Source organism: Syngnathus acus, chromosome 23 (assembly GCF_901709675.1).
Source record: "Syngnathus acus chromosome 23, fSynAcu1.2, whole genome shotgun sequence".
NCBI lineage: Eukaryota > Metazoa > Chordata > Actinopteri > Syngnathiformes > Syngnathidae > Syngnathus > Syngnathus acus.
This window is the reverse complement of record NC_051107.1, coordinates 4,046,427-4,068,299: the sequence shown is the minus strand read 5'-3', so window position 1 is coordinate 4,068,299 and position 21,873 is coordinate 4,046,427. Positions and strand designations below refer to the sequence as shown.

Genomic DNA, 21,873 nt, shown 5'->3' with positions numbered 1-21,873 from the left:
ATGTAAATAATACATTTATAACAATCATTCAGAAAAACTAAATGAACTATACAGGTTTTATAGTGTTAGTAATTTCTAAACTAAATCTCTGAAATTTCCTATCTGTGTATTTTTGTATTTCTGTATTTAGAAAAGAAGGGCAAAAAAGAAAATAACTTTTATAGTTGTTTGAGATTTTTCAAACGCTTTACTTACCATCTTGAATATTTAAGAAAGTAGTTTATTATTTATCATATCGTCTAATAATATTAGTAAATTGGCATACCTACTTTGCCAAATGCTGCTGTATTGTTCTCATTTTGGAGACGAATGGAAAGTTCCCTCATGGATAAGTGGATAAATAAAGTTTCTATCTCCAGTGCATTTTTCTTTCTATCTATCCATCCAACCTTGACTTATCTTCATGAAGCATGCAGGCTATACTTTAAAGGGATTAAAAGTCGATTAACTTTTATACTGATGGAGTTGCAAGTGCATAAAGACGAAGAGTGATTTTTTTTAATGGCTTAAAATAACTTGGTGTGTGTGTGTGTGTGTGTGTGCACGAACAAGCCGGTCCATCGGTTAAACCGAAAGTGTCCAGTTTACTGTCAAAACTTCCATTAATTCCAAATGAATACCTAAAAATGTGTATTACTCTTAGGTATTATTACAATATATAATATTGTTATAAACCTGTGTCCTGATTTATTACATAACCTAACAAAGTAGAAACAGTAGGAGAAGTTTGTCCACTTTGGCATTCATTTGTATCCATGTATTTTTCAGGCATACATTATATTTTAATTCATATGCTATTTATATATTCTACACAATATTTTGATGTATGTTAATGTAAAATGAAAGAATTTCATGTTATTAAAAGAACCCACGAGGATCTATCGATAATACTTAATGTGTGTTTTTAAGGATTGCAATTCATTTCTAGATGGGAGTGTTATTGTCTCCTATTTTAGTGACTTTATCAAGTCTAGTTTTGATCGATCGAGTAATTATCAAGTGATAGGAGGGAACAATGAGCAAGGTAGGCGAGGCCGCTTTTAGTTGCATTTCAGGCCGCACGCTAGTTCCCCCCCCCTCCAAACAAGTGCTGCAATGCAGCACATGCCACACCTTGCACCACTAAAAGATCCATTTTGTGCTCCTGCAGACTGAATCGGTATGTGACCATGACTGAATTTTTTTCCTGGAGTTTGTGAAATGCAAGAAAAGTCATCCAAAAAATTATCCTCGTGCTTTTCGTAATGTGGTGGAGGGTCAGGGCCAGCAAGGCCTTCTCGATCAGAAGCACTGACCTCCATTTATCATTCATTCGGCAAAACTGTATTTTTTAATTCCAGGTGACCTCTTCTCTTCATTTCATAGTGTTTCTCGTGGCTTATTGCAGATTTTTTTTTTGTCCAATCAAATGTCGGTTTTTAGGTGTTGCCTTGTCAATCCGATCTGCCTTCAGAATCAGCAGAGCTGGCCGATCTAAATTCATCTAAATTTCTTGAACCAAACAAATTTCTAATTTGTCCTCACTGACTGAACGACATCATCATTTTTCTTTCTTCTGATTGGTTGAACAGAGCAAAACATGTCACAACTTGCAAGCCCCGTTTATAAGGATGTGTGCACATAAATACTTTTAAAAATCAGCGTCTCTGGTGAGCGTGATTGTATTTTATTTACATTTTTTATCATATATGGACTCATATGTGTGCACTGCCCGAGTGGGTTCACGCACCTGCGGAGGTATTATCACTTTATTATCTGCGGCCCAGTGGTTGTACAGTATGTTGTGGCTTGGTTGCCGCGGGTAACGGGTCAATGATTACCCAGTGAGGCCCGGATTGTCCTCAAGTGCAGGTCAGAACCCCCTGGGCCGCATCTTCTAAGGCCAAATATGGTACGCTAAATGTTGATACCAATTAGCATCAAGGCGCTGCTTCGGTTGCCACGTGTTGGGTGAATCGATGACCCCGGCGCTTTGCACTTGACCTCAAAGCCGAGGGACAGACGGACGGGCGCTCTTTTCTTTGCGAGCACCTTCCTGCAACGGGCCGAGAAGAGCACAATGCCTTTCAGTGTGGTTCACACACAATGGCAGGAATGGCCGCGTTTACGCAGGCAAAGGAACGGAGTCAAATGGCGTCTGTGAGGTTTCTGTGGTCACCCTTGACCCTTTGACCGCGACTGGCTCGAAAAGTGGTTCGGACGGTTTCAACCGGTCGTGTCTGGATGCTCGGAGACGGTTGGGGAAAACAGAATGGGGAGGATAGCTGTGCCATCTGACTTTGAATTTCTTTCCTTTTTTTTTTTTTTTAAAATGCTGCCTGCCTGTCCTTCCAATGTCAGGGTCACATGACCAAGGAAGCTTAACCTGATTGGCTGGACATTCAAAGAATTGAGAAAGATTCCATTGCTTCTCCCTGGTTTCTCCCCGGTTACCTGGATGGGACCTCTGGTGTTATTTTGTAGAATTTTTTTTTGTAATGTTTGTTTTACACATTAATTGAGATGCTGAATTTTAATTTGAAAACCGATTTTTTTTTTAAGTTGTGTTTTTGTGCCGCTGAATTTTAATTATGGCCTTTTATTTTTAGCTGTTTAGGTATTTTTGGGGAAATTTAAAAGCGTCAGGGTGTGAGCTGTGGCCAACAGCAGTTTTGCATGCTATGTGTTTTATTGTTCAATAAACAGCTAAAAAGTGCATCAGCCACTGCGGCTTTTCTTTTTTCCAGATTTCAGCACCTCTGACGAGTATAATACATTTTGTTTTCATTCTGGTCATACGTTTTGAAGGCCCAGGTAGGCAAATGCACGGCCTGCCACCACATGCAGTCACAAGCACAAATGACTTGGATGGCATGGTTCTCCTTTCTCCCCCCCCCTCCTCTTCTCCGGAGGACCACAAACAGCCATTGTCACTACAGACCGCGAGAACAATTGGGTTCTTATGCTGCGGCCCGTCCCGGTATGGGAGGGTAAACTTCAGCAATGACTGCGCTAAGTAAATTATAGCTCCAACGGCCTGTGCGGTTTGGAAACGATGCGCTTTGTGAGAGGTCCTACGACTTAAAAAGAAAAAAAAAAAAAACGACAACAACAATTCGGCGCATTTGTTGCCTCCACTGCACATCTTTTGGAAAAGTAATTTGGAGGCTGGATTTCATCTTATAAAATGATCACGTGACAGCAATGGAGGATGTGCTGGTTCCTCCCCTCCGTCCCAGTCCAGGATGGAGGCTCCTCCTCGTCCGTCCGCCCTCCCGCCCCTCTACTCTTTCGACATGACATCATCGGCACATCTGTCGTCCCAACAGGGCACCAAATGAGACGAAGCCTTTCTTTGGCCTATCGGTACAAACGTAGCCTTTCGGTGAGGTCTTTTTAGCGGCATCACGTCGAGTCAATAACGTGTCCGTGTGCCTCGTGCGTGCGAGCAGGCAGGATGAGGCCGTTAAAGTAAATGATCCATGGGGCCTGACCCGCGCCCTGACCCGTGTGATTGAAAGAAAACACAATCAGCAAGGTCAGCGCAAACACGACGGGACTGTTTTCTTCCTTCGATGATTTGTTTGTGTTTTACCCCAAAAAACTGAAACTTTTTGCAAGTGTATCATTGCCCCCCCCCCCCCAAACAGGGCAATTGTTTCCCATGCAAATTACAAACAGATCAAATGAGGCTACGCCGGATAAAAAACAGCCGCGCTGACGTTACAAATGGATGCAATCAAACAAACTTTGAACATTCAATCAACTCTATAAATTGACCATGTTGATTTAAAAAAAAAAAAAAAAAAGCATCGTCCTTACTTGGAAGGCAAAAGAGATTTAAATTCAAATAACCGATTGATCGGCTGATTATTTTCAAACTATATATTGAGTAAAAAAAACTTTATTTTTAATGTGTCAATGTGTCCCAAAAAAAAAAAATCCGATCGTATGTGGCTGAGTATTGATTATCTCCCTCAAGTACCTCAAATATTTGCATGAGTACTTGACAAAAAAAAAAAATGCTTGCATTCCATGTCAACCTGCTATTTACACACACACTTTCTCTTCTGTGTATGATGTCATAAATCATAATTACAATAATTATTTATATTCTTTAGGAGGATGAATGCAAATGTGCGTGTACATATGCAAAAAAAAAAAAAAAAAAAAAAAAACGTGGGATGCCCGGGGCTTGCCGGAGCAAAAGGAACCATCTGGACCGTAGGAACCAAAATGGTGGAACGTCTTGCTGGAGCTTTCTGGGCTGCTGTGCAGCTTTGTTTGGTGCACCGTGTGAAACGTGGGGGTGAAGAGCCCCCTTGAGGATGTCGGAGTTACTTACATTGCTGGAGTGCATCTTTTTCAAGGCTGAAATTAAATTAAGATTAACACTTTTTTTAATTAACACCTCGTCTATTCATTAAAAAGTGGCCATGCACTGCAAATTAAAAAAAATAAAAATACTAAGAAGATAAATAGTTTTGCTAATGTGAAAATAGGCTTTGGCACATTTTTAACACAAGTTCACAAAATTAACCGTCCATTGTATTGTCCCCCAACGTAACATAAGATAAATATCAAAATAACTCAGCAAATTGTTTTGGAGCAAAAGAAGTTGTTGTTCTAACCAACAATGTTGCTATAAATGTCAATATTTTACATTTGGACGTTTTTATTAAATGACTGTTTTAGCTACAAAAATGCATCTGGACTATTAGAAAATCGAAATGATTACAGACCAAAAAAAATGAAAACCTCTCAAATCAATTCCTCACATCGTGAAATATCGTCCGCTTTTATGTTCTCAAAAGGCTCCATTGTCACGTCTCCACATCTGCAAAATGTTTGCCGCATCCACTGAGAACACAAATAAAAGCATTTGCTGCAGCAGCAAAAAAAACAAAAACAAAAAACAAATAAATAAATAAAAATCACTTTGGTGGTATTCAAGCACTGAAGACGCCAACAGCTTGTTCTTCTGGATTCAATTTCTGGCTTTTAAAAGTCACGAGTAAATTCAACCTAGCTCACTTTAGCTTCAACAAATCTCGATAATTCACGACAATGTGGCCAAGTTGTGATTGACGCACACTGGACTGACATGGTGACCCCGATTCCGCTCCCAAGGTTCAACCTGCTTTCCTAAAACACCAAGATTTGCCTTAAATGAGGTTAAACTCGCTTCACGCTGACACATCCCTGGCATTTCAAAGACAACCTTGGCAAAATAATGGGAACAAGTGTTGCTACTACTTATGTTTGACTGCTAAATTAGCTTCCAGGCGCATTAAGTCGCTCTTCATGTCATCTTCGCTTGGCGACATGCTAAATATTTCCACCGCTTTTGACAGCCAATTATGTCCTGATTTTTTTCTCCCTCCGGCAAATATTGCACATTTTGCTGCTCTCCCGAGACTGTTTGTATCTCGACTAGGCGATATAGTACATAATAAAAAATGTAAACAGTTTTTTTGTTTTGCTTCAATTCAATACACATTGTGTTGGTCCTCCTGACCACCGGAGGGCAGCATAATAGAGTTGTCTGCACAAAATTCAGCAGGAATTGGCCGCTTAATTTTGGCTGATATTTTTGTTTACGTGTTAACAAACTGAACGGCGTCCCCACATTGCGGATTTTAACCGATTCTAGGTGGGTCTGGAATGTATCCCAATCATCCAAAGGCCCGTAAAAATATTTTATGAGCAGGATGATGCTTAGCCTCCCTCCCTTCCGCCTTGTCAATCACCATAACCGAGTAGATAATGTCTCTTCTGTCAACACCCTTGACGGACATGAACTCATTAAGACTTTATGGCTGCTCTCATCCTTGATTCGATATCCTACTTGGCGGCACACGCGTTCCCAACACAAGGGGCCCCCCGAAAGTCAAGTCCTAGTCTCGAAATGTGAAAAGAAACAGATATTGCCGTGCAACTGCCAAGACTTGAACGCACACTATTAAGAGCTATTTTGGCGTTTGGAACATGTGGTTAGGAAGGTCACTCAGAGTGAAAGTCACACAGGATTCAGCACATCTGATTGGACATTTTTCAAAACAGGCAAATGAGCCCCTCGACCAATCTTTTCAAAGAATAAACTGTAGTTTTAGTCTGTTTACATTCTCAATCAATTGAAATTAAAGGGTTCCTTTCCTCTCGGGGGAATCCCACATCATATTTGGAATTTATTTAAAAAATAATCGCCCTGCGGTTGTAAAGATTCGAAAGTACAGGCTGTGGAATGAAAGAGGGCGACGGATAAAATATGTACTTTGTCCTCTTGTGAAGAGAACTAATAAAAAAAAGATCGTCCTTTGAAGCTCCTGAGGAATCGAACGCAACACTCCCTTCTCGTTATTTACAAAACAGGGAAAAGCAAGATGGCAATAACTAACTAAACACCTAACCCACACATTTAATCCTGAAATGAGGATTTACCTGGTTTTGAAGCTGCAGATGTGTTTTCCCCCTGCCACCACACGAGGGCGCAAGAAACGCTGACGAACTCAACATCCGGGGCCCGGAGAGAACAAAACGTGACCTCTCAACTCTTCGCTAAAAGGATTAAAAGGAAAGAAGCATGTTAAAAAGCTCGATGTGACGAAATGATTCGATACACTTGGCATTAAGACAAGTAGATTTGCTGAAGGGAGGGGCTGGTATGTGGAGTAAGGCTACACATTTGATTTTACACAATTTTTGTCATTGTTTTAGTACTGCTCAATTACATTATTTATTATTATCATTCTAATGATTATTTATTGCATTTATTATTTGAATGCAATATTTCTCATAGCGTGGTCCACATACCAGTACTGTAGTCGTATGCGAGCTCCCTCTCGTGGTAGGCAAAAGAATAACTGCAAAAATGTTCAAACTGAATTCTGTTATTTGCGTTTAGTTTTTGAGAACTGTTTGAACTGAACAATTTTAATGCTAATTATTGCTTTGAATGTTGTCGAATCATATAATACCACATAATTATGGCGTTTTTATTGATTTCAATGGGAAAAGGTGATTTGTGTTACAAGTTTAGTGCTAATTAAATATTTAGAACATTGAATAAAGAGGACTCCCTCAATAAAATTTTGCTGAGGGTCCCATCCCACGGAGGCGTGGGCCGGCCCGGTATTGGAGGCGCGCGACAAAGTAGGATGTGCAACACCATCCCATCGCAAAGACCCACAGCGCCACTTTCCCGATGCTCACTTTGCGACCCACCCACCTATCCACACCCGCACCACGCCCACCTCCGCACTCTCACAGCCCAGGTGGGAGCGCGCACTTCGGCCTCGGGATGCAGCGGCTCACCCTCGGCGCACCGCCAGTGGAGCTCGGAATTGGAGCACCTTCGGGAAAGCCTTGAATCCAACGCGTACCTTGTTAAAGGACTTCTTTTTTTTTTACAAGAAGGAGTGAGGATCAAGTTGCGTTCAATGCGCAACCATGCTCATCATCTCGTCTCGCAGCGCGCTGCTCTCCGTCTACTATCCGCAGATCTTCCTCATCCTCACCAGCGGTAGCTACCTGTACGTTCCCCACCTTACGCGCTGCTCCTTTTTTTCCCGCATTTTAATCACGCCTAGTCTCGGATAATATTGCTTTTACGCACCGATTACGCACGGCGAGGACGCAGGTGCTGAACACAAGGAAATAACGTGCCCCGGTTTATTTCCACACTGACTTGTCGAGCTTCCTCTTTGGCGAGACAGGATATTTTTAAAAATGGGGGGAAATGGGAATTGGAATATTTAGTCAGTCAAATTTCATGTTAGACGACAAACAAATCACAGAAACAGTTATTTATTGCTTTGCCCTGTTTTTTAAAAGAATGTTCTTAATTGGCTTTTAGAAATTAATTAGCAGTGATAATTATGTTCATGGTATCGTGGATTTGAGTATTTGGAATTGAAACTACCTTGTGCGTCAAGGTTGTAATCCTTAAAAGTCTTACAAGATCAAGTTGCATTTGATCAGGATTGGACAAAAGCAGCGATTTGGCATTTTCAATCAAATGACCTCATTTAATGCAGTTCTCAATGAAAACTGCATACGGTTGTGACCCGTGACTTAATCCGGGTCTGTGTCTACATACAGGACGCTGTCATCCGTGGTCGCTCTGGGCGCCAACATCATCTGCAACAAGATACCGGGCCTGGCGCCGCGTCAGCGGGCCCTCTGTCAGAGCCGCCCGGACGCCATCATCGTCATCGGGGAGGGCGCCCAACTGGGCATCAACGAGTGCCAGTACCAGTTCCGCCACGGGCGCTGGAACTGCTCGGCCCTCGGGGAGAGGACGGTCTTCGGACAAGAGCTGAGAGTAGGTCAGTCCATTAGCGTCTCGAAAGTTTTTTCGACGGTCGTTAAAGGTGGACTGGCCAGTCTGGTAAGGCCCGGCAGATGCCCGGTTGGGCCTCCGTCCACGTTGCTATCCAACTAACTTGGCTCCGAAGCCTTTTGGCTCCTCATTGCGAGACCCTTCTATAAATTCTATTGCCATGTGAAATGTTTTGTTGCGGTCACGCTGCGGGTTTGGACCCGCGTTTAATCTCGCAGCTCTGGGAGCAATCACTTTGTTCCACGGAGACAGACATCTGGATCCTTTTCCTTCTTTTGTCAAAAGGAAATGTCTCCTTTCACTCTGTGGCGTGTAAAAAAGCAGCTCTGGACTCCCCACGGAGACTTGTTAAGAACTTCTAGTCCTGTTGATCGTGGTGAAAAGTAACACCCTGCAAAATTTGAATGATTATATAAAATTTTTTTAAAAATGAAGTGACACAAGTCACAGTTTACTTCCTAATGTACCATCTGTACCACTTCATCGACTTGACCGCGGCTCTTTTTGAACTCATTAAGAGCCGGCTCGAATCACGCTAACCGCTAATTGAAGTCAGGCCTGGCCGGCAGCTGGATCGCGACAATGCGCTGCTGTGCAATCCAAACAAATCACGGCGAAGAGAGGGAAATGCTCCCCTTGTAGAATATATGCGGATTGTACAGATTTAGCCTGATGAGAGAAGACTTTGTTATTAGTTATGGAGCCCGATGGTTTCATTTTGTCAGGTTGGAGGGAAGCCATTAGAATCGCCCCGTGCGTTAATACCGCGGCCTGTTGAGAGGACGTATTACACTGATTGGCGCGGGCGGATATCCCATTACACCGACCCACCGTGGTGCCAATTAATTCCCCCCGAAGCATACCGTCAAATATAAGGGTGTTTATTCTCCGGTTCAAACGGTGACCCGAAGAAAAAAAAAAAAACGCTTGGAAATGGGCACGTGTCAGTCAAGTTTAGTCACGGAGGGTTTCGACATCGTCGTATGCCGAAGACGGACATTTAAGACGTGTGAGAAATTCCATTGATGAAACACATAACAGGAAGGCTTATCCAGAATAAAACTCTTTTGGTCAGCCAGTAGATGTCACTTTCCTCAAGTTTGGACAATAAGTGAACCAAAACTGCTGAGGACTTCAGCCTGCACTTGTGGACATAAATTAGTGTTTAAAAATTGGCCAGAAAACGCACGAGGAATGAAAATCCGACAAGTCGTAAGCGTGTCGTAATTGCCTCTTATGGGGGGCATCCTTGAAAGGCTCGGTATGTGGGTCCAATCGTCTAAGAACAACAAGAAATAATTGTGGGGAATTTATGGGGATTCCATCATTGACAAGCCATAATAGCCATAAATTATCCGAAGAATGCTTTAAAATCACGGCATGTAAAAAAAAAAAACCCGACCTTCCCTCCCTGCGTTTCAAAACCTGACACGAGTCCATAAAGGATATTACTACTCTACCCCCCAAAAAAAGAAAATAAAAAAACCCAAAAATAAAAGTAAGACTCAAGTCAAAATAAATTCAAAAATAAAATAAAAAAGAAATAAAGAAAAATAAGACTCAAGTCTTACAAAAAAGGAAAAGCAATAACATCCAGAAGCGAGTTCTGGGCTCGGGCTGTGTCTGAGATGACGCAAAGTGGAAAAGTCCGCTGTGGTCAGACGAGTCCATGTTTCAAAAATTGCTTTTGGAAATCTTGGCTTTTCATGTCCTCATTGACTAAAGAGTCAGAAGGAGCGTCCAGATGCTTCCCGATACAAAGTCAGCATCCGTGATGGTATGTTTCGGTGGCCTACGGCGGCATCATGGGCGATTAAAAGCCTTCATGGCCGCCGAAGCGACACGCAGGGTCCGCTACTGCGAACCAGATGACGTCTTCTAATGGAAGCCACATTCTGCATGTGCTACATGAAAGAACTTCAGTCCTCACACTGACAACGTAATACCAGAGGTGGGCCTAACAAAGCCTTCTCCACTTTGAGGCCAGTCACTAGCGCCATGGGAGGAATCGTTTTTGTCATATTTCTCTCGGCTGACGATTTATTTCCGACTAGGTAGCCGAGAAGCGGCTTTCACGTACGCCATCACCGCTGCCGGTGTGGCCCACGCGGTGACGGCGGCGTGTAGCCAAGGTAACCTTAGCCAGTGCGGCTGCGACCGAGACAAGCAGGGCTACCACGACCGCGAGGAAGGCTGGAAGTGGGGCGGCTGCTCGGCCGACGTCAAATACGGCGTGGAGTTCTCCCGGCGATTCGTGGACGCCCGGGAGATCAAGAAAAACGCACGGCGCCTGATGAACCTGCACAACAACGAGGCAGGGCGGAAGGTATTAAGACCAGAATCCGTCAGTCTTTTAGTCGAAACTAATTCGGGGTATTTGTGAGCAGATCCTGGAAGAGAGGATGAAACTAGAGTGCAAGTGCCACGGCGTTTCCGGTTCCTGCACCACCAAGACCTGCTGGATCACCCTGCCGAAATTCCGAGAGATCGGTTTCCTGCTCAAGGAACGCTACGGCGCGGCGGTTCAAGTCGAGCCGGTGCAGGCCTCCCGCCTCCGCCAGCCTTCCTTCCTACGTCTCAAAGAAGGTCGGGCCTACCAGAAACCCACCGATACCGACTTGGTGTACCTGGAGCGCTCGCCCAATTACTGCGAGGAGGACAAGGCCACGGGGAGCACGGGGACGCGGGGCCGACTCTGCAACGGGACGTCGGCGGCTCACGGCGACGGCTGCAACGTGATGTGCTGCGGCCGCGGTTTCGACACGCGTCACTACACGCGAGTCTGGCAGTGCAACTGCAAGTTCCATTGGTGCTGCGTGGTCAAGTGCAACACCTGTAGAGAGAAATCCCAAGTTTTCACCTGCAAGTAAAGAGGGGTGAAAGGTCAGGGCGTCTTATTCAAAGTATTTATTCCAACATTTTGCACATTTTTGATGACTTACCATATATGGGCGTTGGCAAACAACGCGTCCTGGAAGAGAACGGGTGGTTATTTGAAGGTTTCGAAAAATATGGAAAAGGTGTCGCACACAATAAATGGGAAGGGGAGGGGGCGAGCAATGGAAGGCTAACAAGCCGGACTACGACTGACCGTAATTCACACTGTATACTGTTTGAACACTGAATTTAAAAATAATTTATGTTGCGAAGGTGGAAACAAAAACTCACCTTTTTTTTTTTTTTCTTTTCTCCTGGCGCATCGACTTGGATGAAATCTTTTCCCGGTCACCTTTTCAAGTTATCGATTAAGCATGAGGTCTTTTTTTCTATTTTTAGCCTCCAACCTCGTGAGTGCGAACGGCACTTTCCATCCCGACTGTGTTCATTGTTTTGTTGTTTTTGAGGGGGTGAGAAAAGTACGCAAGGCAAGTACGCAAGGCAAGCCCGCCGGCGCGGTGCAGCAGTGGACGTTCCCATGAATGGCTCATCACCCGTCATGTGTTAAATGATGTTTATGTAACTGAGAAAACAATTTGTAGAGTATATTTTTATATGAGGGACATGGCACTTTATGTCATTTACAAAAGGAAAGGACATTACAAAAAAAAAAAAAGAAAAAGTGTGTGTGTGTCGGGGGGGTTTGCATTTGAGAGCTATAAATTATTTGGGGTTTATACTGTTGTTGCTAAATTGTAAATAATTGAGCAAAAATAACCCTTGGTCAAGATGATAGTCTGAAATTTTTTAGTGTTTTTAGAATTGCTTTCCAAAAGCAACATTTTGAGTCTGGTTGTTGTTTTTTTTTGCTCACATTTGGCCTTTCGTGGCTTCAATAAAGTCGTTACAAAACGTTGTGGGTCGCAAACAAATGTTTTTATTAAGCCTTATCGCATTTTTTTTTTTTTTTGGAACACAAAGCAGCATAAAACGCTGATCTGGGAAACCCCAGAAGTCGCAGCCCTGACTAATATGTTGAGAGGCGAGCAGACGGGCGTGGCGGCGCTGAATGACTCGCGCGGGCTTTTTTTTTTTTTTTCCTGTGAGGGGGGCTCAAAAGCATTGCAGCCAGCCGCTGGAGCGCAAGTAAGCGCTGTTTTGTTAGCCGTCTGAAATCCTTGGCGACCGGAACCCCCGTAAGCTCCCCGCACTATGGCGGCGGATTGACGGCAGAGTCTGGCCGATTGTTTCAGCGCATCTTGTCATTAGCAAAATGGGAGACAGAGCAAACAGGGCGGGGCGGCGCACGCATTGTTGAAGTGTCAGGACTGTTCAGCTTATCGGGTCGGGATTCTGTAAACCGACTGTTCTGTTTATCTTTGGACTAGCTTGTTTAACTCCTACTCTATAAGCGTCTAACTACATGATACCTAGCAAACTTTTTCTTAAAACCTGCACTCCAGCGAAGCCCTCAAAGGTCCTTCGGGGTAGGTCTGAGCAACAAGGCGCCGTCCCGCTCCTCCACGCGGAAGCCCAAGTCCTTAAGCGCCGAGTAGTCGGCGTCGCCGCGGCGCTCAAGAGAGGCCAGCAGCTCCTGGTTCTTCGGGTTGTGATCGAAGAGGTTGCGAATGGCTAAAATGGACCACTGGCTGATGACTGGGAGTGTTAAATAAGGAGAATTTTTGTTTTGTTTCACAAGTTATTGATAGAAATGATATTTTGTAGTGATCAAGGATACAAGGGTTGTTGCTGTCGATTCTGCAGTTGTCCAGAATGAGCGGGATGCCCTCCAGTTCTCTCACCTGAGGGGAAACAAATTTTCTTTCAAGACAAATACCATCTGCAGTAAATTCTCAATTCTCCCCTCGTCCTTTTTCAGCTGTCCCACAATTGCAAAACCAACGTTGTTGTCTCTTATAATAAGTGAGAAAAAAAAAGGGCCGGTGTTTAAAAATTCCGAGCGATTATTTGAAGGCAAGTGATACCTTACAGAGGGGGAAAGTGAAAAAGACACACAAAAAAAAAGCAGCGGCATAGTTGTGGCTTTGCCTCTCACGACGCCATCATCTGCTTCTTATCATTTATTTGCGTCTATAGGCTCAATTATTGTATTTGCTTGCCGCTGACCTCCACTTGTCACGGCGGTTACTCTCCAAATAGAGTGCCAGAACTAATAGCCTGGTAAAAAAAAAACAAAAAAAAAACTATTGGTGTTGTCAAAGAAGAGAACAAACAGCCCCCAATCTGCTTTTTCCACTGCAGCGACCGAACTTCATCCAATTGGCCGCTTGGCGGGGACATCTTATGCTCCCGATCTCTCCAGACGGCAAACGGAGTAAAATGTGGTTTACTGGAACTTGCGTGGTGAAAACAGATACGGGGGTGATTTCTGACCACTGACAGGCCGCAGATCAGCATCCATAAATATGACGGCGAGGCCAACCGAGGGTGTCCATCCCGCAAGCATTCCATCAATCGCTTCCTATTAAACGGGACGGGGCCCTTATATCGCCGCACGCACGGAGGCCAGCTCCTCCTCAGACCGCCGTAATATTTATCTCCGTGTGCCGAGTGAGATGTTGACAGCGGGCGATGGAGGCGAACTGATAAAATCACGGTTAGGGAGGCGTGGGGGGGGGGGGGGGGGGGGCAAGAACATGCTTTGTAAAGACAGAGTCCATGGACTCATTTCCTGTCTGCCGTCGTCCAGCTGAGTTGGCGGACGCCTATTGTAAAATAATAACGCACTCTATCTTGCTTCAAAACCTAGAGGAAGGTACATTACAAAAATATGCCTTTTTATTTATTTTTTTAGGCTAACCTTGTTCTGGTTGTTGGCGTGGCTGTAGCACATATTTGCCACAAGCCTGATGAGGTGCGCCTTGAAGCTGACGACGGGCGACGGGTCCGCCTGCACGTCGACTAGGGTGTCGAAATTCTGAGCCGGGCTGAAGATGTTCTTACCGCTCTTGCCGATGGTGTGAACCTGCTTCAGCAGCTCTGATGGGAAACAGGAGGGAGACACTTAAATGTTTGATCGAGTGCGGGGCAGGAATGCGTGCTGGGACCTGTTTTGCATCACGGCGCCTTTACGACGGGAGTGGGGAGGGAATTTGTGATTTGATTTACCTACAGTGGTCACCAGGAGGTCCGGATGGTCCTGTAGGAACATGAACTGTCCATGGTGTGACGTCATCTCACATAGCAGGTCGAGTAAACTGATCACTGTTAGCGCCTCCTGCAGAACCTGCGGAGAATTACACCATACGGTCATTGTGGATGGGGAAAGATTTGAGAAGCACTTATGTAGTGGAGATTAGTGCACCTCGTTGCTGGAGGCGGAGCCAGTGGCGAGGCTCAGCACGGCGCCGCAACCTTTCTGGAAGGAGGAGGCGAGGAAACGGGCCACGCCGGGAGGGATGCCGCAATCCGGCGACTCGCCGCCATTAAGCTGAGCGGAGATCAACTCTAAGAGGGTCAGCCTGAATAAAAAGGCGGCATAAAAAAACAAAAAACAGTTCAGCTCGCTGCAAGTTTTGTGCTGATCTGACAATTTTCCAAATAAAATGAATAAATGACCTTTCGCTGGGCAACATTGCAGAGTACATGTTTTCAACCAGAGCCGAAGACTTGAGAAAATGCTGAGTTGCGATAAGGACCCTGTTAATCAACACAATGTGATCACAACAACAACAACAACAAAAACGGACTATCCTGTGACATGGACAAGTGTGGCAATTTTCTCTTACGTCCAGTCCAGCTCAGGCTGGCTTTGGCAAAGATCCACCACCCTGAGCGCCAGCTGGATGTTCTGCTGGGCCAGTTCCTCCACCTTGCTTTCATCCAGGCACGTGTGGAGCACCATGGAAGCGTAGCTCACCGTCTTCTCGTCGTCAACCTTGAGCAGCTGCCTGCTCGCAACGTGGAGAAATTGCGCCCTTGATAGAACTCCTGATATCTTTTTTTTTGCATGAACTTACAAGAGCAGATCTGGAAAACTCATCCGCCAAATGTCCTCTTTACACATTTGGTTCCCCACGGACAGATTGCCAAGAAACTGGGTCCCGCAACGCAGTGCTAAAATAGATAATTGAAGAAAAATGGGTCACAGTGAATAAAATCAACATTTCAAACCAATTTGCAATATTGAGGCGGATCGATCACTAAAAACTTACACTCAAAAATGCCATCGCCGCTCTTTGCGTGGAGGAATCTCAGGAGTTGAATGGAAACATGGACTAAACCAAGTTCCCTGAAAGACGAAACATATTGACGTATCGCCACACATGAATTATGCATGCTGTTACCTGAGGAGGTTCTGGTTGCGAGCACTTTGCACGCAGGAGTTCCTCAGAGCCCGGAAGCACTCTGCGGCGAGCTGAAGCTGCAAGGCGGCGGATTTCAGGTCCCGATCGGCTTGGAGCTCGTCGCTTAGTCGGGATAAGACCTTCAGAATAGTCAGGAAAGCTTCTCTATCCACAGCATCCCTGGAGGTCGAGCAAATAAAATGACACAATTACCTAATCATAAGAATACATTTCATTTGGAATTAACTCTGGTTTAATTTATCCCGTGACCAAACAGCGGACTCTTATGACCTTCAGGTAGTCGGGTGCATTACTGTGGATGAAATGGTGGACCATGAAAGCCATTTTAGATTGTAAATACTGTAAAGTGTTTTTCTGACGTCATCAGGCGTGATGCGCAAAATAGTCACTCTCTGCTGAATGTCACTAAAAGATCACTTTTTAAAAAAAATACTTTTATTCTGACCCGTCTTCCATCTCAAAGTATGATATTACAGTCAAATGGCTTATTTGTATTCGTGACAGCTGAGTTAGCTTAGCAAGCAAGCTAACACCTCCGTAGTCGCACTACGAGAAAACGCACGACTTTGTTCCCACCTGTATTGCTGGTCCCGTAACGCGCTCGTAAACCTTTTGAGAGCCTCCAAGTGTTCGGGGCAGTACTTTTCATTCAGAATACGCGCGACAGACACTGAAAAGTCATTTGGCTCGGTAGTAGCTGCCATGTTTTCTTGCTTCATGTGTGTTGGGAAGGAGGGGGCGGGCACGGAAGTTGAACTGAAAGCTCATTGGTTGATTCTCAGTAAGGGGCGGAGTCAGAACAGTGTTTTCAAGCATATTTCACGCAGTTCAATGAAAACAAATTGTACAAGTGTGTGAATGAATGGAGCAGATAACATTTATTGTAGCTTTTACCCTCTCCTGACTTCCGTAACGTTTTAATTACACATAATTACTACCCACCCCCTTTAATAATTCTAAACCGACATATGAAATCCATTGAGTGAGTGCAATGTTTAAAGTCTGCAGAGCAGATTTTCATTTATCCGAGACAAGTTGTGGGACAGTTGTTGCCACAGGACAAGCATCTGGGATTTCCATGCAGTGTGGTGAAGTTTAGATCAGAGGATTTTCCCCCCGCTATGGTTGCCCCCTGTGTTTTGGTTGGCCACGTGGAACACGACGGTGGTGGTCAAAGTCAGATCAGTTGATTATATACGTGGCAAAGTATTCGCCCTGGAGCCATTTTTCATCTTTAACGTGAGTTATTTACAGAACAAAACATTTCCAGTATTGTATATCTGATTATTCATCCCTGTGAGCGGTAATAACTGGAAATATCCTCACCAAACTGGAAGTTTGTTGAGGAAACTGGCGGTGTGGAGTTACATGGAAATTTTTGTGAGACTTGGATGTCTTTGGAAGCTGCAAGATGGCTGATTTCTGCAGGCAGTGGAGGATGCAAAAAAACAGTGCCCGCATTTAGTGACAATCCGTCTTACATAGTCGCAACTAATTTTGAGAAATTCCAGTGTACACATTTTCAGCACTCATTTTACATTAAAAAAAAAAAAAAAAAAAACTATGTACAGTTGCTCGATGAAAAATACAGAGAACATTACAAAACTGATTAAGAACATTCTTGGTGTTTACAGTTATTGCATATATTTCTTCATTTATCTAGATACTGTCATCCTGTGTTGAAAAATAAAATTCATCTACATTAAAAAAAAAAAAGACCATATCAATCGTATGAGTGATTGAGCTCAGAACCAGAACTCGGAGAGGACGATGTAGATGACGACAACGTTGCGGTGTGAGACGAATCCCGACTTAAAGTAGTTCAAGGCCACCCGTAGTTCCACGTCCCGAGGTCCGGCGACTGGCTTCACCTGCCGCACCACACCTGGGAAAATGACAGTAGTGGTTTGACGCCATCTCGGTGTCACGGGACAAGAAATGATTTTGTCTTACCAATGACGTAACCCTCATAAAAGCGCTTGACGACGTCGTAGGAGAAGTGCTCATCCGTCTTCAGCATTTCAAAGATGACGTCAACGTCGCCGACGGTGAAATGAGACGGCAGCGACGTCCGGAGGAAAACAATTTCTGTGGAAGGGAGTTTTTTTTTATTTCATTTTATTCTATGGCATTGAGCGGAAGATTCACCTTCGGGCTGTTGGAGGTCCCTGTAGCTGGGTAGCGCGAGGACGGTGTACGTGACCATTCTGACAGGTTCTTGCACGCATTCCTGGTTTTTGGCGTTGCAGGACTTATGGCAACGCATGCTGAGCGAGTCCTCGTTGGGCAATCTGAATCGGGAGGGGGGGGACAAAACAAGCGGGAGACACGTGAGCAGAAACCGCAGAGTACGAATCCGTCCTTCGATATTAAAAAGCCGCCGTCTGAGTAATCCGCCTTTCCGAGCGCCTCCGGATGAATCCAAACCCGACGCTCCATCTCAAGAGTAACACTTACCCGAGTGAGTACAGTGGAGCTTTCAAAACCCGACCGCAGAAAAAGCACACAGGGGCCGGAGCCAGCTAGCAGGTGAGAGTCCAAGTCGCTCAGCGACTCCAACGCCAAGACCATGTGGTCGGCCACTCCGTGCCAAAAAAAATCTATACTGATGCGATCCAGTGACATCACCGGCGCAGGGTCAACATTTTGTCAAATAATACACATCCCCAATAAGCCAAGTTCCAAAAATAAGAGTCCAAAACAGAGATACTGTAATTATTGTCATGTTGTATGTTCAATGATTAATGCGCTATTTGGACAAGGAGGCCCCTCCAACCCAAAGATTTACCATCGCCGCGGTCATGCTATATTTTTTTCCAATCAACCTCTCGCTGGAAAGTTGGAGTCTCCAAAAAGTGTCCGCTGAGCGACGCGGCTACCGCTTTAAGTGTCACTTACGGCAAATCAAGTGTTAATCGCCTGACACCGACCCTCACGGACACCATCCATCATCGGCCGTTCCACCTCTAATTGGGTCGCCGTGCTGATGCTGGACGGGGCCCCGAGGTGCCCAAAACCCACGAACTTATTTTTCCTGCTGGAAAAAAAAAAACTCTCGGAAACAGGAATGTTGAAGAGAAGAAGCAGGTACTGTGCGTGTATGGAAAGGTCATTTTCACGTGCTTTTTTTTTTTGACGGCTTAATTGCAAATACATATAAAAAGGCTCACAATGAGAAGCTGCCACACAGATGGGATGGAAAGAAGCCAGCTTGCCAAGAAAGCCGGTCAATGGTTAACTAGCGCCCTCTGGCAGGTTGAAAAGTGTACTGCGATGTTGTAATTTTTTTTATTATTTCAAATTCATGGCCCAGATCTAAAAAGGATACCAAAAAAAATGTGCTCACCCATGTGCCGCTGGCCGGTAGTAGGTTGGACACTGAAAGGCCACGCAGCGGTATCCTCCGTGGATGTTAAAGCAGCTATGCGAATCGTCGCAAGAGTGGCTCCCGCTTTCACACTCGTCGATATCTAAACGCACAGTGCAAAGATTACATACAGAGCAGCACGTTTGAGTAAAGGAATTGCTCGTTTACCTTGGCATGTGCGCCCATCCGAGGCTAACGTGTAGCCCACCGGTGGGCAGGAGCATTCGAAGCTCCCGGGCGAGTTGGAGCAACGGTAGCCGCACGCTTGGCTGCCGGTGGGTAGGGCGCACTCGTCGATATCTGACGGTTAAAACAGGTTGTTGACGTGTGCCAGGCCGGATTTTTTTTTTTTTCTCCCTTCACCTTCGCATGTTGTCCTATTGACATCGCTCAGCTGGTAACCACGGTGACAGCGGCACTGGTAGGAACCGTAGACATTGGCGCACTCCTGGCTGCACGGGTTGGACTCGCACTCGTTGATATCTGAAGAAAAATCCAGTCCGACCCAAAATAGGTGAGCCAATATTGACATAGCGACATTTTGAATTCATCACCTTCGCAGTTGCGGCCATCGAAGGATCGCTTGAAGCCAGCGGAGCAGCTGCACCGGTAAGACCCCTCTGTGTTTTCACACTTCTGGGCACACAGCTTCCTGGGGTAATACTTGCATTCGTCGACATCTACAAAGTGGAATGTTTTTTTTTGGTTGGGAGAAGGCACGTTCAGGATTATTTTTACCTTCGCAGAGCTTCTTGATGGTGTTGAACACAAAGCCACTTTTGCAGTTGCAGCGGTACGAGCCCAACAGGTTGACGCAGCCGTGGCCCCGACAAACATCCGTCTGGCACTCGTTGATATCTAGAGAAAGAAAACCCAAATTGCAGTCTTGAGATTTCCAACCAGTGGCGGAATTACAGGGTGGGGGACGCGGGGTACTGCCTCCCCCATATCCTGCGAGTCATTTACGCACGTACCTTCGCAGCGCGTGCCATCCTCGTTCGGGCGATAGCCTCGTCCGCACTCGATGGTCCTTTTACTACAAAAATAGGAGCCAATCGTGTTGACGCACGTGTGGCTAGCTTGGCACACGCTCGAGTGGATCACGCACTCGTTGATGTCTAAAGAGGAGTACATGTGTCAAAAGTAGCCCAAGAAAAAAAAAAAAAAGCTCAAGCATACTTTTCAGAACCTGTCATTTTTTTAGCTCGGTTAAAAGTAAAACTTTCGCGTGTCATGTTAGCTACCAAAGCAGTTGCCGTTAGCGTCTTCAAGGTACCCCAAGGGACACTTCGGGTGACATCGGAAGGAACCTTCAGTGTTATTGCATTCGAAATTTGAGCTGCAGTTGTGAATGTTCAAAGTGCACTCGTCAATGTCTGGAATACAAAAAAAAAAAGATCGTTGAGTGGATGGCGTCGTTTCGTCGTTTCTTGACGCGTTACCTTTACACCGGTTATCGTCCGTGAGCTCGTAGCCGGCGCCGCAGCCGATTTCCCGTCGGCAGCTGAACGAGCCTTCCGTGTTGATGCACGCTTGGCCGGCGACGCAGTTGTGGACGCCGAGCAGACACTCGTCAACATCTGCCGACGGAATCGAAGGCATATTTGAAAAACGTATTCGTGACTTGAGAAGAGAACTCACCTTCGCAGGTCACGCCGTCGGGTCGCAGGCGGTAACCGAGGTAACAAGCGCACGTGGCTTCTTCAAGACAACGCTGGGTGCAATTCATGACTGGAGAGTAGAGAGACAAGCTTTATTTTTTTTGGAGGTTTTATTAAAATCATTAAGGTCAAACCTGCACAGCCGTTTGGTTCCATGAGAGGCACGATGGTCAAATTCACTGGAGGCACCATGGTAGAATTCATTGTAAATGGCGTGGTAAAATTCACTAGAGGAAAAAAAAATTATTAACACAACTTGTTGCGGTGACACAAATTGTTCGGAACATGTCCTTACTTTCAATGATACCCAGATAAGAGAGATACCAGACATGGCGTTTTGAAATAATCACAAATGATTTGACATTCTCTAAAAGTCCACAGGAAAAATGGAAAAAAAATATGTAAGCGTGCGTCACCTGCTGTGGAATTAAATCCCTCCGTGCCGTTATGGGCGCAGCAGTTTTGAGCGATGCGCTTGCAATCTTTCCCCAGCGACGTGGACGTCAAGCCGCAAGTCGGGTCTTGGCTTGACGCCGCCATGCCCAACATGCAGCAGTCGCAGCACCTCTGAAGACACAAATGATTATAATCAAAGGTAGAAATAGATCATTGGAAGGAGATGTGTCACCTTGGAGATATGAACTTCCAAAGTGTTCCCAGTGAAGAAGTGTTTCTCGCAAGCCTGCTGCCAGGTGGCTAAGTTGGCGCCATTTTGGCACAATTGCTGCTCCACCACCGCGAAACAGCACTGCTCCTGGGCCAGCCTGTGACACAACACAATGAAGTAAAACTTTTTTTTTTTTTGATAATTGCTGAACTAAAATCTTCACCTGCACGCGTGGAAGTGGGAGATAAAGGGAAGGTTGTCGCAGTTGGGCACCATTCGAGCCCTCTCCTTGCCGTCCTGGCAGCAGCCGTATAAAGCGTGCGGATGAGGAAAGTCGGCGGATTCTAACAAGGACGACATTGGATGTGATTAGCGGCGATAAATCCAAAAAAAGGAAAGCGTTCTTACCGTGCCCATGAGGAAAGAAGTATATGATGAGAAAGATAGTCCACAGCGCCATCGGGTCGTTCGCTGGTTTCTGGTGCGTGTCGACTGGAAGGATGCGTGCCGTCTCGGTAATTGTAGGAGTGTGCGCGTGGGGGGGTGGTGGAAGGGGAGGGGCTTGGAATGGGTTCACATGTCATCAGCACAGGCGAGAAAAAAAGTGCATCATCACTGAATGAACAAAAAAATGGAAGAACGTTAACTTGCATGTAAGATCATCAATGAACATTGGCGATAAAAAAGTCAAACTCGAAAAGTAAACATTCATA

The 21,873-nt window shown here is 45.2% G+C and overlaps 3 protein-coding genes and 1 long non-coding RNA gene across 7 annotated transcripts; 1 reads left to right on the top strand and 3 right to left on the bottom strand.

Annotated features, from left to right (window-relative positions):
- Positions 1 to 4,330: 4,330 nt before the first annotated feature.
- On the bottom strand, positions 4,331 to 11,356 carry LOC119117044. Its single transcript, XR_005096407.1, has 4 exons — positions 11,263 to 11,356; positions 10,948 to 11,180; positions 6,421 to 6,537; positions 4,331 to 4,350 (listed from the first exon to the last, which is right to left on the bottom strand). It is a non-coding gene; the product is annotated as an uncharacterized LOC119117044 (long non-coding RNA).
- wnt7ba (wingless-type MMTV integration site family, member 7Ba) lies at positions 7,282 to 12,113 on the top strand. The gene is made up of 4 exons (XM_037242994.1): positions 7,282 to 7,511; positions 8,080 to 8,306; positions 10,375 to 10,646; positions 10,708 to 12,113. The coding sequence occupies exons 1-4, from the start codon at positions 7,429 to 7,431 to the stop codon at positions 11,188 to 11,190; spliced, it is 1,065 nt and encodes a 354-aa protein (XP_037098889.1). The 5' UTR covers positions 7,282 to 7,428; the 3' UTR covers positions 11,191 to 12,113.
- Positions 12,114 to 12,147: 34 nt separating this feature from the next.
- Positions 12,148 to 16,280, bottom strand: atxn10 (ataxin 10). The gene is made up of 11 exons (XM_037242980.1): positions 16,102 to 16,280; positions 15,505 to 15,684; positions 15,373 to 15,449; positions 15,178 to 15,274; positions 14,947 to 15,108; positions 14,777 to 14,857; positions 14,523 to 14,679; positions 14,327 to 14,444; positions 14,019 to 14,197; positions 12,936 to 12,999; positions 12,148 to 12,853 (listed from the first exon to the last, which is right to left on the bottom strand). Exons 1-11 carry the CDS (start codon positions 16,242 to 16,244, stop codon positions 12,669 to 12,671), a joined length of 1,443 nt encoding a protein of 480 aa, XP_037098875.1. The 5' UTR covers positions 16,245 to 16,280; the 3' UTR covers positions 12,148 to 12,668.
- Positions 16,281 to 16,380: 100 nt separating this feature from the next.
- Positions 16,381 to 21,754, bottom strand: LOC119117034 (fibulin-1-like). 4 transcript variants are annotated; one of them, XM_037242972.1, is made up of 17 exons: positions 21,569 to 21,754; positions 21,384 to 21,504; positions 21,182 to 21,317; positions 20,970 to 21,120; positions 20,688 to 20,780; positions 20,534 to 20,623; positions 20,335 to 20,472; positions 20,137 to 20,268; positions 19,867 to 20,010; positions 19,631 to 19,750; positions 19,447 to 19,572; positions 19,256 to 19,375; positions 19,061 to 19,192; positions 18,872 to 18,995; positions 17,674 to 17,816; positions 17,479 to 17,613; positions 16,381 to 17,410 (listed from the first exon to the last, which is right to left on the bottom strand). In XM_037242972.1, the coding sequence occupies exons 1-17, from the start codon at positions 21,618 to 21,620 to the stop codon at positions 17,271 to 17,273; spliced, it is 2,097 nt and encodes a 698-aa protein (XP_037098867.1). In that variant the 5' UTR covers positions 21,621 to 21,754; the 3' UTR covers positions 16,381 to 17,270. The 4 variants fall into 4 exon arrangements, with proteins under 4 accessions (XP_037098867.1, XP_037098868.1, XP_037098869.1 ...); XM_037242973.1 differs by having other exon boundaries at positions 20,335 to 20,424; XM_037242974.1 differs by lacking the exons at positions 16,381 to 17,410; positions 17,479 to 17,613 and adding an exon at positions 18,424 to 18,562 and having other exon boundaries at positions 17,726 to 17,816.
- Between the last annotated feature and the right edge of the window lie 119 nt (positions 21,755 to 21,873).

Coding starts and splice junctions, on each gene's coding strand:
- atxn10 (XM_037242980.1), bottom strand. CDS start 16,244: ATGAAGCAAGAAAACATGGCAGCTACTACCGAGCCAAATGACTTTTCA. Junction 14,445..14,522: donor GCTCCGCCTCCAGCAACGAG/GTGCACTAATCT, acceptor AATTCTCCGCAG/GTTCTGCAGGAGGCGCTAAC. Junction 13,000..14,018: donor ACGCCAACAACCAGAACAAG/GTTAGCCTAAAA, acceptor GTTTCCCCTCAG/GTGAGAGAACTGGAGGGCAT.
- wnt7ba (XM_037242994.1), top strand. CDS start 7,429: ATGCTCATCATCTCGTCTCGCAGCGCGCTGCTCTCCGTCTACTATCCG. Junction 8,307..10,374: donor CGGACAAGAGCTGAGAGTAG/GTCAGTCCATTA, acceptor ATTTCCGACTAG/GTAGCCGAGAAGCGGCTTTC. Junction 10,647..10,707: donor ACAACGAGGCAGGGCGGAAG/GTATTAAGACCA, acceptor ATTTGTGAGCAG/ATCCTGGAAGAGAGGATGAA.
- LOC119117034 (XM_037242972.1), bottom strand. CDS start 21,620: ATGGCGCTGTGGACTATCTTTCTCATCATATACTTCTTTCCTCATGGG. Junction 20,781..20,969: donor GGGATTTAATTCCACAGCAG/GTGACGCACGCT, acceptor TTTTTCCTCTAG/TGAATTTTACCACGCCATTT. Junction 17,817..18,871: donor TACCGGCCAGCGGCACATGG/GTGAGCACATTT, acceptor CTCCCGATTCAG/ATTGCCCAACGAGGACTCGC.